Here is a 15,525-nt window from a genome sequence, read left to right as displayed (position 1 = left end):
ACGAGAACGCAGGCGCTGCTTGATGCGTGATGCTTGTTGTGGGAATAGTGCACACTCACCCAGTTGCATGTACCCTGTGTTGAAGTTGTGTGTTCAGATTCATGCCAAATGTCAGATAACCTGTGACACAAGTTGTCGAATATGCCAAACAGCAGATGGCGGCAAGTTGTCTATTCGGACACAGTCCCAGTGGCCCAAGTTGCGTACTCGGCAATACAACGGCCAGTACATAATAAGTTACCCACGATGTGCATATATCCGCCGAGAAACCAGCGACAAGCGACAATTTCCGTGTAAAAGCAAACTCCACTTTAAGACACGTTTATTTCAGCTACGCTTTCTTCAGCTTCAAGGGAACGCTGGTGATATAAACTCGACCCCTCGGATACCCTCATCACCCTAGTGTCATGTAGCGCAAAACACTGACACGCTACGTCTCAGTTTTTGTCATGAAAGACAAGCTATTTGCAGAAAACGTCGACCATGATTGTCAATGTAAGCGAATAGTCCGAAAGAACAAGCGAAGGTATGAACAATAGAGGGAGAGTTAGTGACAGAGAGAGCGAACGAACAAACTCCTCTGCCCCGTCCCGACCACAGAACACCAACCTATAACCATCGACTGACCTACCAATAAGACCACCAATCAACCGCGAAAATGGCTGAAAGAACCAAAGAAAGTTGAGCAAGCTTTAGCTCGGCCCCAACTGCTACGTCACCTATTCATATGCATGTAAAACACGGAACTGATTTTTCTTAGGTTTACGATATAAAGCCTACCTGCGGCCCAACAATGGCATCATTTCTGATTCAAAGCATACCTCCGGCTCAATTACAGCAAGATTCCTAATTTAAGGCAGAACTCCGACCCAGTTACGGCTATATTTATAATTTGAAGCAATACTCAGACCTAGCTCCGGTAAGATTCCTGCTTTATTGCACTACTACGGCTCATCTGGGCATGTTCTCTCATTTAATTCATTGATACGGCTCAACTCCTCCAAGGTTACTGAGTTAAAGCGCAACTCCTCCCAACTACAGCAAGATTTCTGATTTCAAGCATACCTCCGGCCCTACTTCGGCATCATTTCTGATTTAAAGTGCAACTCCGGTTCAATCCACGCAAGATTTCTTATTTAACGCGCAACTTCACCTAACTTCTGCAAGATTTCCGATGTAAAGTATACCTGCGACCCAACTGCAGCGACATCTCTGATTTAAAGCACACCTCCTGCCCAACTCCAGCAACAATTGTAATTTAAAGCACAACTCCTACCCAGTTCGGGCTAGATATCTGATTTGAAGCGATACTCCGACTCAACTCTGCAAGATTTCTGATTTAATGCACTGCTACGGCTCAACTTATGCATGATTTCTTATTTGATGCACTACTATGGTTCAAGTATGGCTCAACTCCGGCAAGATTTCTGATTTAATGCACTGCTACGGCTCAACTTATACATGATTTCTTATTTAATGCACTACTATGGTTCAAGTACGGCTCAACTCCGGCAAGAATTCTGATTTAAAGCACAACTCCGCCCAGCTCCGCCAAAATTTTGTACTTCAAGTACACCGCCGGCCCAACTCCGGCAACATTTAGCTTAAAGTGCAACTCCGACCCAAATCCGGAACGATATGGGATTTAAAGCTAAACTGCACCAAACACTGGCAAGATTTCTAATATAAAGCATACGTCCAGCTCAACCCCGGCAGGTTTTCTTATTTAAACCCCAACTCTGGTGAGATTTCTCATTTGAAGCAATACTCCGGCTCTACATCAGCAACATTTCTCATTTAAGTCACAACTACGACTAATCTCGACCATGATTTCTGATTTAATGCACTACTAACGCTCAACATCGGCAAGATTTACGATTTAAAGAACTCCACACAACTCCGGCAAGATTTCTGATTTGAAGCACACCTTCAGCCCAACTCCGGCAAGATTTCTAATTGAAAGGAGAACTCCGAACCAATTTCGGTTAGATTTCTGATTTAATGCGCCACTGCTACTAAACTTTGGCATGATTTCTGATTTAATGCACTACTAAGCCTGAACTATGGCAAGATTTCAGGTATAAAGTAAAGCTGTGGGACAACTACGGCAACAACTTTGATTTAAAGCATACCTCCGGCCTATCTCCGGCAAGGATTTTAATGTAAAGCATGACACCTAGCTCAAGGCAACATTTGTGAATCAACGCGCAACCCGAGCCCGACTCCGGCAAGACTTCTCATGTAAAACATACCTGCAGCCCAACTACGGCAACAATTTTTATTTAAAGCACAACACCCAACTCTAGGCAAATAATCTGATTCATCACGCAACTCCGGCTCAACTCCGGAAAGATTTCTCATTTAAAGCCTAGCTCCACCCAACTCCGGCAATATTTATTATATGAAGTATAACTGCGCCCCAACTACAGCAACAACTCTTGTTTATAGCATACTTCCGGCCCAACTCGGGCAACATTTCTAATTTAAAGCACAACTACGAACCGATTTCGGCAAGATTTCTGAGTTGAAGCAGTAGTTCGTATCAGCGCCGACATGATTTCTGGTTTAAAGCATACGTGCGCCAAACTCCGGCAGGGTTTCTTGATTAAAGCACAACTGTTCCCAACCGCGAGCTATGGAAAGAAGAACGGTAGGTGTAACTTTAAGGGATAAAAAAACAGCAGATTGGGTGAGACAACAAACGCGAGTTGATTACCGCTTATTTGAAATAAAAAAAAAAGAAATGGGCATGGGCAGGATATGTAATGAGGAGGGAAGATAACCGATGGTCATTAAGGGTTACGTAGTGAATTCCAAGGGAAGGGAAGCGTAGCAGAGGGCGGCAGAAAGTTAGGTGGGCGGATGAGATTAAGAAGTTTGCAGGGACAACATGGCCACAATTAGTACATGACCGGGGTAGTTGGAGATGTATGGCAGAGGCCTTTGGCCTGCAGTGGGCCTAACCAGGCTGATGATGATGTTGATGTTCCCAACCGGAGTTGGCGCCACCTTTTCCAACCAGTGCCTGTCGTTTTCCGCTCGAAGTACACAAGGCCTTTGGTTCTCGCTGGCCTCGGTAGCTTTAAATGTTGCCGCCGTTACAAAGGCAGCACTCACTTCAAGAGATGCATATTAGTGGAACGATAAAGCGAATTGTAAGAAGGATTAAATAAACTAAATGGAGGGCAGGCGCTAAGTTTCAGAACGAGAAGTAAAAGAAAACACCAGATGTAAAAAAAATCAGGGTTACAAGTCAAAGATGAAGTAGTTAGCAAAAATATAGCGGAGGAAAAACACGAACTGCATTACTGACACTTTAATTTCTTCTCTTCGAGTCGTTATCCAATCTGCCGAGCAATAGGGTTCACATAATCACGCGTTCCAGCTTCCGAGCGGCGAAGCAGACAAGCTGATGAAGCGAGCGCAGCGGACGGTTTGCTTAACTACTCTATTGTTCCGAGTAGAACTTAGTAAAGAGAATTCTGACACTTGAATCCACGAAAGCTACAAGTATAGTGGTTCAGCCAGCGCAATAATTATGGTCGGTACGTAGATGTGCATAAGCTTTTGTCCTTCAAATTGATTTGCAATTTTGCAAACTGATCATATTGCGTATATTGCGTATATTGCGTATATTGCGGTTTGAATGCGAGAATTCGGCATTAATTACGCATAGCGAATCATTACGAACTGATTGCGTTTGCATTGTGTAAAATGTTTTGTTACTAAATATTGCCTAATGGGCCTGTAGCTTATCTCAAATAATAAAGAAAATAACGCGCGCAGGCACTAATTTCCTCGCTCAATTAAGAAACCTGCGAGTGCTCGAACATTTCGAAACAAAAAGGGGTATAAATAATATAACCAGAACGCTTGAAGCCACGAGCGCAAAAAAGAGAACGCGAAGGATCATGCTTCGGTGCTCTTCCCGTGATTACTCCTCTTACAGCAAAGCCTTTCATTGAAATTCCAAAGTGGTTTGCTTGGGTGTTGGCGAAGGCCTGCGGCATGCTCAGTGGCTAATGCAACGAGAGGCATCTACAAGGTCTGTATGCATCGGAGCCTCGACACAACCGCATGACCACGTCGGTGAAACGTGCAGCCGGTATCAATAGAACCGGTGTAGAATACGGGTGCGTGCGTGTTGAAATTCAAGGACTCATAGAATTCCGTCTGGTCGCGAAGAAGTATGATGAAAAAAGGAAACACCGATCAAGCAGTAAAACAACATTTAGCTGCTAAATTCACGCAGCAACACCTCTGGCATGTGTCTAGGTATGCGTGCATTCTGCCACTTACTCATTTCCCGAGAGCCCGGTGTCATTATCAATGTTATGAATCTTGATCCGACCAGTATAAACCCTCATCAACTTTTGTCGGTGGTTATCAGCCTTATCGAAGTAGATCCAACCCTTATCAAACTTATCGGAATAAATCGGATCCTTATCAACCGTTTTCGGTAGGCATTGACCTTAACGCAATCGATTCGACCCTTATCAACCCTTATCTGTCCTTATCAACCTTGGTGTCAGACCAGGCTACGTAGTATTCCATAATGATGTAACCAGCGCAAAAGGGGATGCAGAACCCAAGAAAGGCGACAATATCAACTAGCCGGTTTCACACCTTGCCTCAGTTTATTTCTAGTTCGACGGGCTTTGTCGACTGTGGTAAACAGCACTTGTCCTTGTCGCCTTTCTTGTGTTCTGTATCCCCTCTTGCGCTGGTTCTTCATTATCAACCTTATCTAACATGATACAACTCTTATCCACTTCTATAGGCCCTTACGAAGTCTATCGCACTCGATCCAACGCTTATAACATTTATAGGTGCTTATTATCCTTATCAGAATTGCTCCAACCACTAAAACCCCTTATCGCTTTTAAATACCTTACCGGCCCTCTCCAACCATTATTAACCATGATCAGACCCATATAACCCCTCAGCACTCCTTATCATATTTATCAACGCACTAACTGCTTATTTGTTTCTCTTGCGCGACGTGCAAAGTATGAAGCCTCAGAGATCGGCGGCATTTGCGGCAGTAAAGGAACACCCCAACGGAAGGCGCACCCCGCGACCACCGAAACGCAGTGCGATCCAGCATTTCGCATTAAATTTTGCCAAATCGGAATTTTTCTGATGTCTACTATGCTCCAAGAGAGTTCTAGATGTGGTCCTAGAGATGGCTTTTATTCCACCGTCACTAAATCTTTCAACAAAGGCTTCACAGGAACATGTTCACCTTTGAAATTTGTTTTGTACCGCCGGTACAACACATTCACATCATCATCATCATCATCATCATCATCATCATCATCATCATCATCATCATCATCATCATCATCATCATCATCATCATCATCATCATCATCATCATCATCATCATCATTATCATCATCATTGTCATCATCATCATCATCATGATCATCACCAGCCTGGTTACGCCCACTGCAGGCCAAAGGCCTCTGTCATACATCGCCAACTACCCCGGTCATGTACTAATTGTGGTCATGTCCCTGCAAACTTCTTAATCTCATCCGCGCACCTAACTTTCTGCCACCCCCTGGTACGCTTGCCTTCCCTTGGAATCTAGTCCGTAACCCTTAATGACCATCTGTTATCTTCCCTCCTCATTACATGTCGTGCCCATGCCCATTTCTTTTTCTTGATTTTAACTAAGATGTGATTAACTCGCGTTTGTTCACCCAATCTGCTCTTTTCTTATCCCTTAACGTTACACCTATCATTCTTCTTTCTATAGATCGTTGCATCGTCCTCAGTTTAAGTAGAACCCTTTTCGTAAGCCTCCAGGTTTCGGCCCCGTACGTGAGTACTGGTAAGACACAGCTGTTATACACTTTTCTCTTGAGGGATAATGGCAACCTGTTGTTCATAATCTGAGAATGCCTGCCAAACGCACCCCAAGCCCATTCTTATTCTTCTGATTATTTCAGTCTCGTGATTCGGATCAGCGGTCAATACTGGTCCTAAGTAGATGTATTCCCTTACTACTTCCAGTGCCTCGCTATCTATCGTAAACTGCTGTTCTCTTCCGAAACTGTTAAACATTACATTAGTTTTCTGCAGATAAATTTTTTATATCCACCCTTCTGCTTTGCGTCTCTAGGTCAGTAAGCATGCATTGCAATTAGTCCCCTGAGTTACTAAGCAATGCAACATCAACAGCAAATCGCAAGTTACTAAGGTATTCTCCATTAACTCTTATCCCCAGTTCCGCCCAATCCAGGTCTCTGAATACCTCCTGTAAACACGTTGTGTATAGCATTGGAGAGATCGTATCTCCCTGCCTGACGCCTTTCTTTATTGGGATTTTGTTGCTTTCTTTATGGAGCACTACGGTGGCTGTGGAGCCGATACAGATATCTTTCAGTATTTTTACATACGGCTCGTCTACACCCTGATTCCGTAATGCCTCCATGACGCTGGTTTCGACTGAATCAAACGCTTTCTCGTAATCAGTGAAAGCTATATATAAAGGTTGATTATATTCCGCAAAGTTCTCTGTCACCTGATTGACAGTGTGAATATGGTCTATTGTTAAGTAGTCTTTACGGAATCCTGCGTGGGCCACAAAGTTTTATGATCTTACAAAGTTTTCTACGTCTTTGAAACAGCCAGGCCAGTATTATTCCAGAAGCAATCTTTCCTTTGATTTTTTTATGCCTAGGTGGCCAGACCACCAATTTCTATGACAGAGACTCAAAAGATCCTCCCTGTGCTTAGTAGGTACGACTAACTTATCTAGAATCCTACCCTTTCGTTCTCTGTAGTGCCGATACAAATACCCTCCTCTCTTTTGTACCGTCACGTTGCGCCTAGCAATGCCTTCTTTAGCTGTATGATGCAATTTAGCTAAGCTGCCATCATTCTTTCCCTCGGCTGGCAGTGACACTCTGTCCAGACGTAAGAGCTGATCAATGTTCTTTGAGGCCGGTGATAGTAACGACCCTGTCTCACTTGCGAGTGCGTCAGATGGCTCTTCCTGTAGGCGTGAACTTTGACACCCTAGTGATATGCCCTCATTGAGCTGGTCAGCTGGCAGGGTTTCATCAACTGTTTTTTGTCCATCGAGCCCAGCTCGGATTCGGTTACTGAAGTTACCTTTTTTGCTACTTCCAGGGGAGCAGCTTTTTCACTTTCAGCCGAAAGCGACGCGATTTTACGAGCTTGGCCTCGCGTCAACACCTGCACTACGCCTTCTCCCAGGTTAAGCCCTTTGTCATGCAGTAACTCATCCGAGCAATCCGAAAAAAAGTGTAAGGTACTGCAGCGACAAGAATTTGGAAATTGCATCCTCGGTTACGACCTCCCCGAACGGTCCACTGATTTTCACTTTGGCCATGAGCAGACACACGTTGTGTTCTTCTGCAACCTGTTTGACCCATGCTACTTCTCCCGTGAAGGCATCTACCGTCACATAAAACGGATGGAGAATGTCCATAGTGGCGGCACTGTCTCGCTGCACCTGGCATGGTTTATTATGAACATGCAGGTCATGAAGATAAGGGCTTAAACTCCCATATTTTTGTCTTTTTCATCCATGTAGGAGAAAACTGCGCTAGTCTTCACGCAGTTTACAGCGATATGCCCCAGTTTGTGGCACTTATAGCAGCGGATCGGTCTGAAAGATTCGGCCTTGCTTTTCTGCTCTTTTTGTACCGTTTCCTCGTTTGATTTCACCTCGCTCTTTTCTGAGGGCTTTTCCTCCACGTCTACAGGCTCCAGTCGTCTGGTCTGCGAACCCTTCTTGAACGGAAATGGTTTCCGCGCTCCATTACGACCGCCCCAATTTCCGTCCTCGGCGTTCAGCTTTCTACGCATTGCTTACTCTTCGGCTAATTGAGCCACCCTTTCCACATTGTTTACATTTCCTCTGTCTTGCAGCCACAGCTTCAAAGATTGGGGGATGCTTTTGTAAAACTGCTCTAGACACATGCATTCAACAAGCATGGCTCTGCTCTCGTACGCTTCCGCACTTTTCAGCCACTTGACTAGGTTTGACTTTAAGCCATATGCAAACTCCGGATATCCCTCGCTATCCTCCTTGCCTGTACCGGAAAGCTTCGGCTGAAAGGGGGTACGTTTTCCAAAGACTAGCCTTACACTTTGAATAATCATATGCATCCTGTGCACTGATTCTGGCGATTACTTCCACAGCCTCACTCGGCAACATAGACAACAACCGCTGTGGCCATGTACTCGGACCGAAGTTCATCTTCTCTCAAGTCCTTTCGAAATTTCCAAGGAACAAGCCCATGCCGTTCCCGACCTCAAATGGCTTTAACAGCCTGTCCATGCGGTATGATTCTGCCTCACTTGATCGTCCCAGAGCCCCTTCACTCCCTTAAGACCGCTCCAAACGTTTGCTTTCAAGCTCAGGTTGCATTTTTCTTAACTCGCGACATTTCTCGCATTCCTCTCCGTCCCGTCCTTCTCTTGTCCTAAAAAGTTCTAACCCAATTTCAATGTCGCCCTCACTGACCTGTTCGGAAATCAGCTTCATTAATTCCCATTTGAGGATTGCCTTGTGTACCTCCAGGCTCAGTTCCTCACCAACAATCAACAATTTGTCTCTCAGCAGTGTACTTAACTCCATTATTGCTGCTTTACTGCCTTGGTCCTGCTCGCTAAACCTACCTAGGAAAACACAACCTAGCTAACAATCAACAATCCAGCTCCCCTACTGCTCGAAACAAAACAAACACGAAATGAAGCCTAGAGAGTCAAAGGAAGAACCAAGCACTCACAGCAGACACAGCACCACGTCGCAAAGTCCATCTTACCGCTGTCAGCCAGTGGGAATATTTGGAGTGGGGAATTAAATACATGGTACCTGGCTCATGCCGTCGTCCAAGTTATCCACACTGAGGACGTTGTTGAAGTGAGAGACTTCTTCTCATCGAGAACGAGGAATATGGGTTTATTTACAGTATTTACATCAGAGCGTTACAGTTCATCAGTTTAACATGATTGCCAGAAGAATACACTCTCAGCAGCCACACAATAGCTGCTTATAGACACTCTGTCCTCCCTAGACCCCTGGGTGAGGCAAAAACGGCCGTTCAACCTGCTACAAACTCGGAGCGTTCAAAATCATCGTAGCCGACCTGGCTTTATTGGGGACGGTTACACACACTTCCGCACAGGTTTGACTGACCACGCCGAGGTGAGTGGGTTCTAGGATACGTGGTGCTTGCCCCGAGTGGGCGCCTCTTCAGCCCAGTGTTGACCCTGCAGACAATGACCGCCGTGTATGTCCATGACATTTAAGCACCGTGAGACGGCTGCCAGACATCTTCTCCCAGGTTTTCCACCGCTTCTAACAAGTCGTGGCGGCCACGGCGAATCCACTAACAATACTTGGTCCGCCGACCACGTTTAGTCACAGCGCATCGTTGTTTTCCCAGAAAGAGTCATCGCAGCGGGCCGGGCGCGTTCTAAGGTCTGGTTCTCCGAATATCGCTACCCCCACCGGTGCGGCTGGCTGGGAATATCTTGTACTTCGGTACCCTTGCAGGCCGTTCGTAACAGCTTGAAACCACTATGTGTCTACGCTAGCCTTCCTGCGTGAGGCCGATGGCGCTGCTCGACTCAGCGATCACTGCGGTTGGTGAACCAGCATGATACATCTACAAGCTATGTGCGTCAGCACTGCCTTTTTGCCTTGTAAAGCCATAAAATATAGAGGAATCGCATAATAAGGAAGCGTTGGCTATTGTTGAGGACAAAATTTCCGTAATACGTGTGAGTAGAAAATGGAACGAACACAACCGAAAAAAAAAAATTCTGTTATCATCCTCTTTCTTGAAAAAGAAAGAAAAACGGGCTAACGCCACAGTACGAGCTCGCATAGTCACGCCGCACAACGTTTATAGATTTATGAACATTGATGCCGCATGCTTGGAAAATACGCTATATAGAACAAATATATCTGTAATCCAGCATCTATCACTTCTTAGGATGCTCGCACAGTTCGTAACGGTCGCTTTGCTGGAGAAGTATAGCTCGCACTGTAAGGTATGCTGTTATTACTAATCAAAACTATTTTATTCATAGGTGGAGACCTCATACACAGAACCAAGTAGTCACGCAATGTGATCTGCAGCTACCGATTTGAACGCTTGTCAAAGTATAACAACACAGCTCAGGACTATCGTAGCGGTACGGCTCCCACGCTGTTACGATCGTCGCGTATGTTTCATGGCTCCTAAACCGCAGCTTAGAACTAGAGGATAATACTGCAATAAGGTCACATTAGTGAATGGAACTATCGGAAATGCACAATTGATCTGCGAGGCTGATTGTAGGCTCAAACATGCGCGCGCACATCGCGCTACGTGCTCCCTCCGCCTCAACGTCAGCAGAAAGTCCGGCCAAACCGACTTAAACCACTTCAGTACATCTCACAGAACCATTTTGCACGTATAGACGCCATGTCATAGTAAACAGACCGCATGAGCGCGAATACAAACCACAGAAACTGCCGCCGAGCGTATACCTGCCAAGCAAAACGATGCGCTCGCCCAAACCAGTATGCCGACTGCCCATAGATGGCGCCACTGCGTAGCAATATGGTGGCGCCCATGAAACATGGTGGCGCCCATGTGAGAAGCGCATTGAAATTACGCGCGTATATTTCGAAGGAACTCCACCGGATACAGCGCAGAGTCTTGTGTAGGTTTGAGGTGGCGGCAAAAATTAATGTTATATGACTCATTGTATAATGCGAAAAATGACTGCTACAGCTTCGCGGTCTTTACATGTCCAAGTTGCTCGCATTTTTATACATCTGCGATAGTAGTTTGCGCGTGTGCCTGTCTGTCGCATGTTGCTACCATGTTCAATTGTTTTGATCCCCAATATAAGGCAGAGAGCGCGGGATTCCTTGTGCAAGCTCGCGTATGTGCACTGGAATCTCCCGGCTCCTAAAGAGCTGTTTATTCAGGGGAGTTACCACCTGTGGTAGTCGGCACGCAATGACTGCGCGAATAAATAGTGCGCCCACTCACCGCTCATTGTCAAGGCCTTCATGAACCCGCTCATCACCAGGTAGCCGGCGGCTGCAGTAAATATGCGGCTGCGACAGTGTGCAAGAGAAACAGAAATTAGTTCATTCAGTCAATCCATAACTAGTATAACAACAAAAGTATCTGAACCGATAGTTGAAGAAGGCTGGTTTGCGGGCGAGTTAAAAGAATAAGTACGCAGGTCCGCTGTTAAAATAACCGCGGGGCATATTGAAATGATCGAATGATTAGCGCTGATGGTAAAAAAAAAAATGAGAGCACTAAAGAAAAGAAAATACTTCAGTTACAGAGTCTTCCTCTCTAGAAAGACAATTTTGAAGTTTGCATGGAGTTTTCGGCTGTCTTAAGCCCGACGAGTAACGTGTTCCTCATTTTTGAGTCAGAGAATTCACCTGCTGCTTCAGCGCGCATAATTTTCTTTTTATTTAGTCCTAGCATCTTGAAAAGCATATTTTGTGCTTGCCGCTTTTCTGTTTCATGCATTCTTTTGTGCGCATCGTTCTGCAACGTAGTTCACCTCTCTCTTTCTCTCTCTCTCTCTCCTTTTGATATCTACTCCGTCCGCTATTCTTCAGCAGCTTCCTGCTCCTATGGCGGAATGTGCTCGCAATGTTCGCTTTTACAGAGAAGCTGTTATGCGGCTACACAAGCACGGAAAAACATTATACGCCAGTTTTCGCGGTATTCTGAAAAAAAAAAAAGAACGATAACTCACCTAGTCTATACGTTTGAACAAATATGGCGAATTCTAAAGGCAGCATCAAGGCCGATGTTGGAGTATGCGGTTTTATTTAACGTTATAGACGAAACTGTTACACCATCGTTTTTTGGCTTGTTTAGAGTTGTTACACGAAGCATGCACTTAGATTTCCCCTATTCTCTCGGAGGACCAGAAACTGCCGAGATTTCGTATATTCATAAAGGACGCGGGGGCGACTTTATGAGTGAAGTGAAATTTCGAAGCTTATATATTGTTCTTCCCAAGTAATTATTGAATAACTCGTCTTCTCCCAATTCCTATGCGTTATAGAATGAGTTCCTGGTTATTTGTGGTAATCGCGTTCTATATATCTCATTAAACGAGGAAGCGTGTTGTAATTGATACACGACGAATGCTTAATCTGTGTAGGGTAAGTGCAGCCCCAGTAGAATATTACCTACGCAAGCGTCGCTGAGTGTCGTCGTGCCGCTATCCGCAATGTTTGCCACAGTCGTGAAACAACTGTGCATGAAACTAACTTCAGATATGGTGAAAAGGGAGGCGTGCAAAGTGAACATTGTGCTCCAAAGCATTGCACATAGTTACTAAGCTTTCGTCTTTTCTATAATTTTATGCTTCATACAGGATTTGTAGTAGCTTTCCCTGGTGTCATCGCTGAACGAAACGAAGCATCTTCTTCATATTAGGTGAAAATTAGGTGCAGGTTACATGTAGACGAAATCATAAGCATGCGGACTAATTTTTCCCTAACAAGTACGTTGTATACAGGCAAGCGATGGCGAGCGTTGGTTACAAGTGCGCATTACGAACTATACAGGATTTATCCCGCTGCCTTGGGAACTGTGAACGCCACCGAGATCACATTTAGCGAAAATGGGGGAACAGTATGGACAATGTTCTCAAGAGTAAAATGTGAGGCGATAGTTACTTCCCTGGTAAAGAAAGCTCTCCGAGTGCCTAAAAGCTTTATAGGCCGGCAAGATTTCGAACTGGCTAGTACCTTGCACCCAACGTTTTTATAGTGTGTTGTTTAACTACAAACCACTGAAATTCGCGATTCAACTGCTCTAAAGAATCAGCTTGGCTGAAACTCCGACTTGGCAAGAGTCGAGAAAGGCTAAAATGATTTTCAATAATTATATATATTTCTTTTTTTTTTCAGGCAAATAGTGCGAATGAAGCTGCCGGCTGCTTCGGCGGATCGCACGCGCCAACAAATACGATCATATTGCCAAGCCCCAGTGAATATAAAGCATCGCTAGACTAAACGACCTGTAGTAAAGTTAGAACAACAATTTGGATCACAGTATGCGAGCACTCATTCTGCTTGAGCCTCTCTCAACCAAGTGGCCCCCTCACTGTGCTCAACAGCTTATCGGCATCCCTCGACGGTCATACCGAGGCCATGAATAGTAAGAGCTCTATCCAATGATATTAACACCTTGCATACTGCGACCACTACCTAAGACCGCGAGCTGAGAGCCTTAAATTTTATTGGACGAAATTGTGCCCGAGCGACTGAGAATGCTCAGATAACAACAATGGCGGAAAGCACAGTCATCGCTCGGTGGATCTGCTATCGCGGGTCAAGTTTTTCATTTATTTGTATGTATATCACAGTACATTAAAAAACTAATCGCGGCTGCTCGGGTGTATCTTAGACGCAGAACACTGTTCGTGTCACGCGCTAAATCTCGATTGACAAAACTCTCTCGCTATACGATCGGTGACAAACTGAAGACTTGTAAGATACTAGGCGCGCTTCGCGCCGATCGGTAAATGTACAGAAACTTACAATCCAGTGAAACTAAAGGCCATGATCCGGTGAAACAGTAGGCGGTAGCTTACTGCAGCCAAATCCATCAACAAATAGCCGAGTAGCCAAGTATACAACACTCCAAAAGACCATAACTTCGCTATATAGCTTCGCTGCACGGAATTCGCGTCACGTGATACGGTACCCTAGTTATATGTTAGCAACACTCGAATGATTTTTAGTTTCCTTCAAGAGCGTGGGGACGCCATCGTTAGCGTCACAAACACGGCCTAGCAGAAGAGCTTCTTTCACAGACTAACTCGTGCTGACATGGATCCAAGGTTCCGAGTGGGTGCATCCTTAACCAATCTCCTATATTACCAAGCTATGCACTCGGTTGCCATAAGCGCTATAATAGCCGCACTAATCGCAGCCGTGACGGCATCCACTGTACTGCGTGTACCGTGCATGATATGCCGATTCCAATGCTGGTTTTTACTCTCCGGGCTTCGTTTTGTCAATTCCATCTTGCTGGGCACTCACTTCTTTTGGCTGTTGCGGAAGACTGGCTTGGTGAACACACCCATGGGCACGTCTGGAATTCAATTTCAGGGAAATTGATTGAAATATGCTCGGAAAATGCCGATACGTCTGTTTGGAAGGCTAGCAACAAAGCTATCCCGGGTTCAACAACAATGTCGGATGCAAGTACGCATGTAGCACACGAAGACATATCACTCGATTACTGAGTACTGAGTACTCAGTAATCGTCACTGATTACTGAGTACTGAGTATCGTCATTACGTGCATCGCCTTGATATTTCTGCAAAGTGCTAGAATAAAACGGCTTCCTCAGAAGTTAGTACTGTGAAGATCAAGAAGAACGTGTGTGCGTGCTTGTGAGTGCGTGCGCGGGTGCATCTGTGCACGCATGCGCTTGCTTCTTGTACTGCTGTTTGTTGTCAATATAATGACTGTTCCAAACCTTGTGTGCACCAGCATTGTTGCTATCACTCTTGTTCAATTGTTGCTACGTAATATGTGTACTGTGTTCTATGGCAAAGTAAGCAAGTGTGCTGGCTTTAAACCATTTACAAATGTTTATTTACTTTACATATATGCAGGCGCTGTACTGATTGAGATTATTTGTCGTAAGGTACGCATTTGGGCTGGATGGTTCATGATTACGAGTAGAAAACAGCGTTAAGCGAAAGGCCGAAGGGACCACAGACCACAGTGACCCCAGACCACCGCGCACAAGGTGCTATGGTCTGTGTTCTTCTCTTCGTCCTGTCGTTTAGTGTTGTTTTCTGCTTGCATTTGTTGTTTTGTACTTCAGGCCCTACATACAATATTTCTTATCGGAACTAGCATTAGGTTCTAAAAAAGTAAGTACCGAGGAAGCATTTTCTTTGAAGCAATGACGAGACACACACAGGTATAATATTTGCCCATACACACAACATGTACTGCGTGGCAACGCCTCGCAATTTCAACTCCTATAAAAGCTTTTGACTCCATTCAGCCATGAAAATTATCAGGACACTTAATTTCTTTAGGTCATACTTCCCAGCTTTAAAGGGCAATGCGAGAGTCCTATGAACTTCAGTTCTCCTGAATAGAAGAAAACTCCTTCCTTCGTTTCAGTAGCTGAGTGACTGAAGAAAATCTGCAATATTCACTGCACTCGATGCAAATTGTCAAAGTGGACGCTGAAATTGAAAAAAAAAATTTAAGTTGCGTGGGTTAAGTTAGGTTCGATTAGGTTAGGTTAGGTTGGGCTAATTCATGTTGGTAGTATGCACTTGCAGAAGACAGGAGAGGTAAAGTCTGGTCACCAGCTTCGTAAGGCTGGAAGCAAAGTACAGTTATTGCTGGTGCTGAGGTTACACTGTAATTTGCGAACTGTCTGCCAGTGGTCTCTTAGAACTTGGCCTAATCTGCATGCAAGTAAGAGAAGAATAAATCGCGTTAAAAGGAAGATAAGGATGATTCTC

General features: G+C 44.9%; 1 protein-coding gene across 1 annotated transcript in view; it reads right to left on the bottom strand.

Annotated features, from left to right (window-relative positions):
* LOC126523616 (uncharacterized) overlaps positions 1–14,278 on the bottom strand; it is a 43,805-nt gene extending 29,527 nt beyond the window's left edge. Inside the window, exons 1-2 of the mRNA XM_050172212.2 lie at positions 14,072–14,278; positions 11,034–11,101 (exon numbers count right to left, since the gene is read on the bottom strand). Coding sequence (XP_050028169.2) covers positions 11,034–11,101; positions 14,072–14,115 — 112 coding nt within the window. The 5' untranslated portion in view covers positions 14,116–14,278. The remainder of the gene's footprint in view (positions 1–11,033; positions 11,102–14,071) is intronic.
* Between the last annotated feature and the right edge of the window lie 1,247 nt (positions 14,279–15,525).

The sequence above is a fragment of the Dermacentor andersoni genome, chromosome 6 (assembly GCF_023375885.2).
Source record: "Dermacentor andersoni chromosome 6, qqDerAnde1_hic_scaffold, whole genome shotgun sequence".
Taxonomy (NCBI): Eukaryota; Metazoa; Arthropoda; class Arachnida; order Ixodida; family Ixodidae; genus Dermacentor; species Dermacentor andersoni.
The sequence above is the reverse complement of the archived record's forward strand: the minus strand, read 5'-3'. Positions and strand labels throughout refer to the sequence as shown.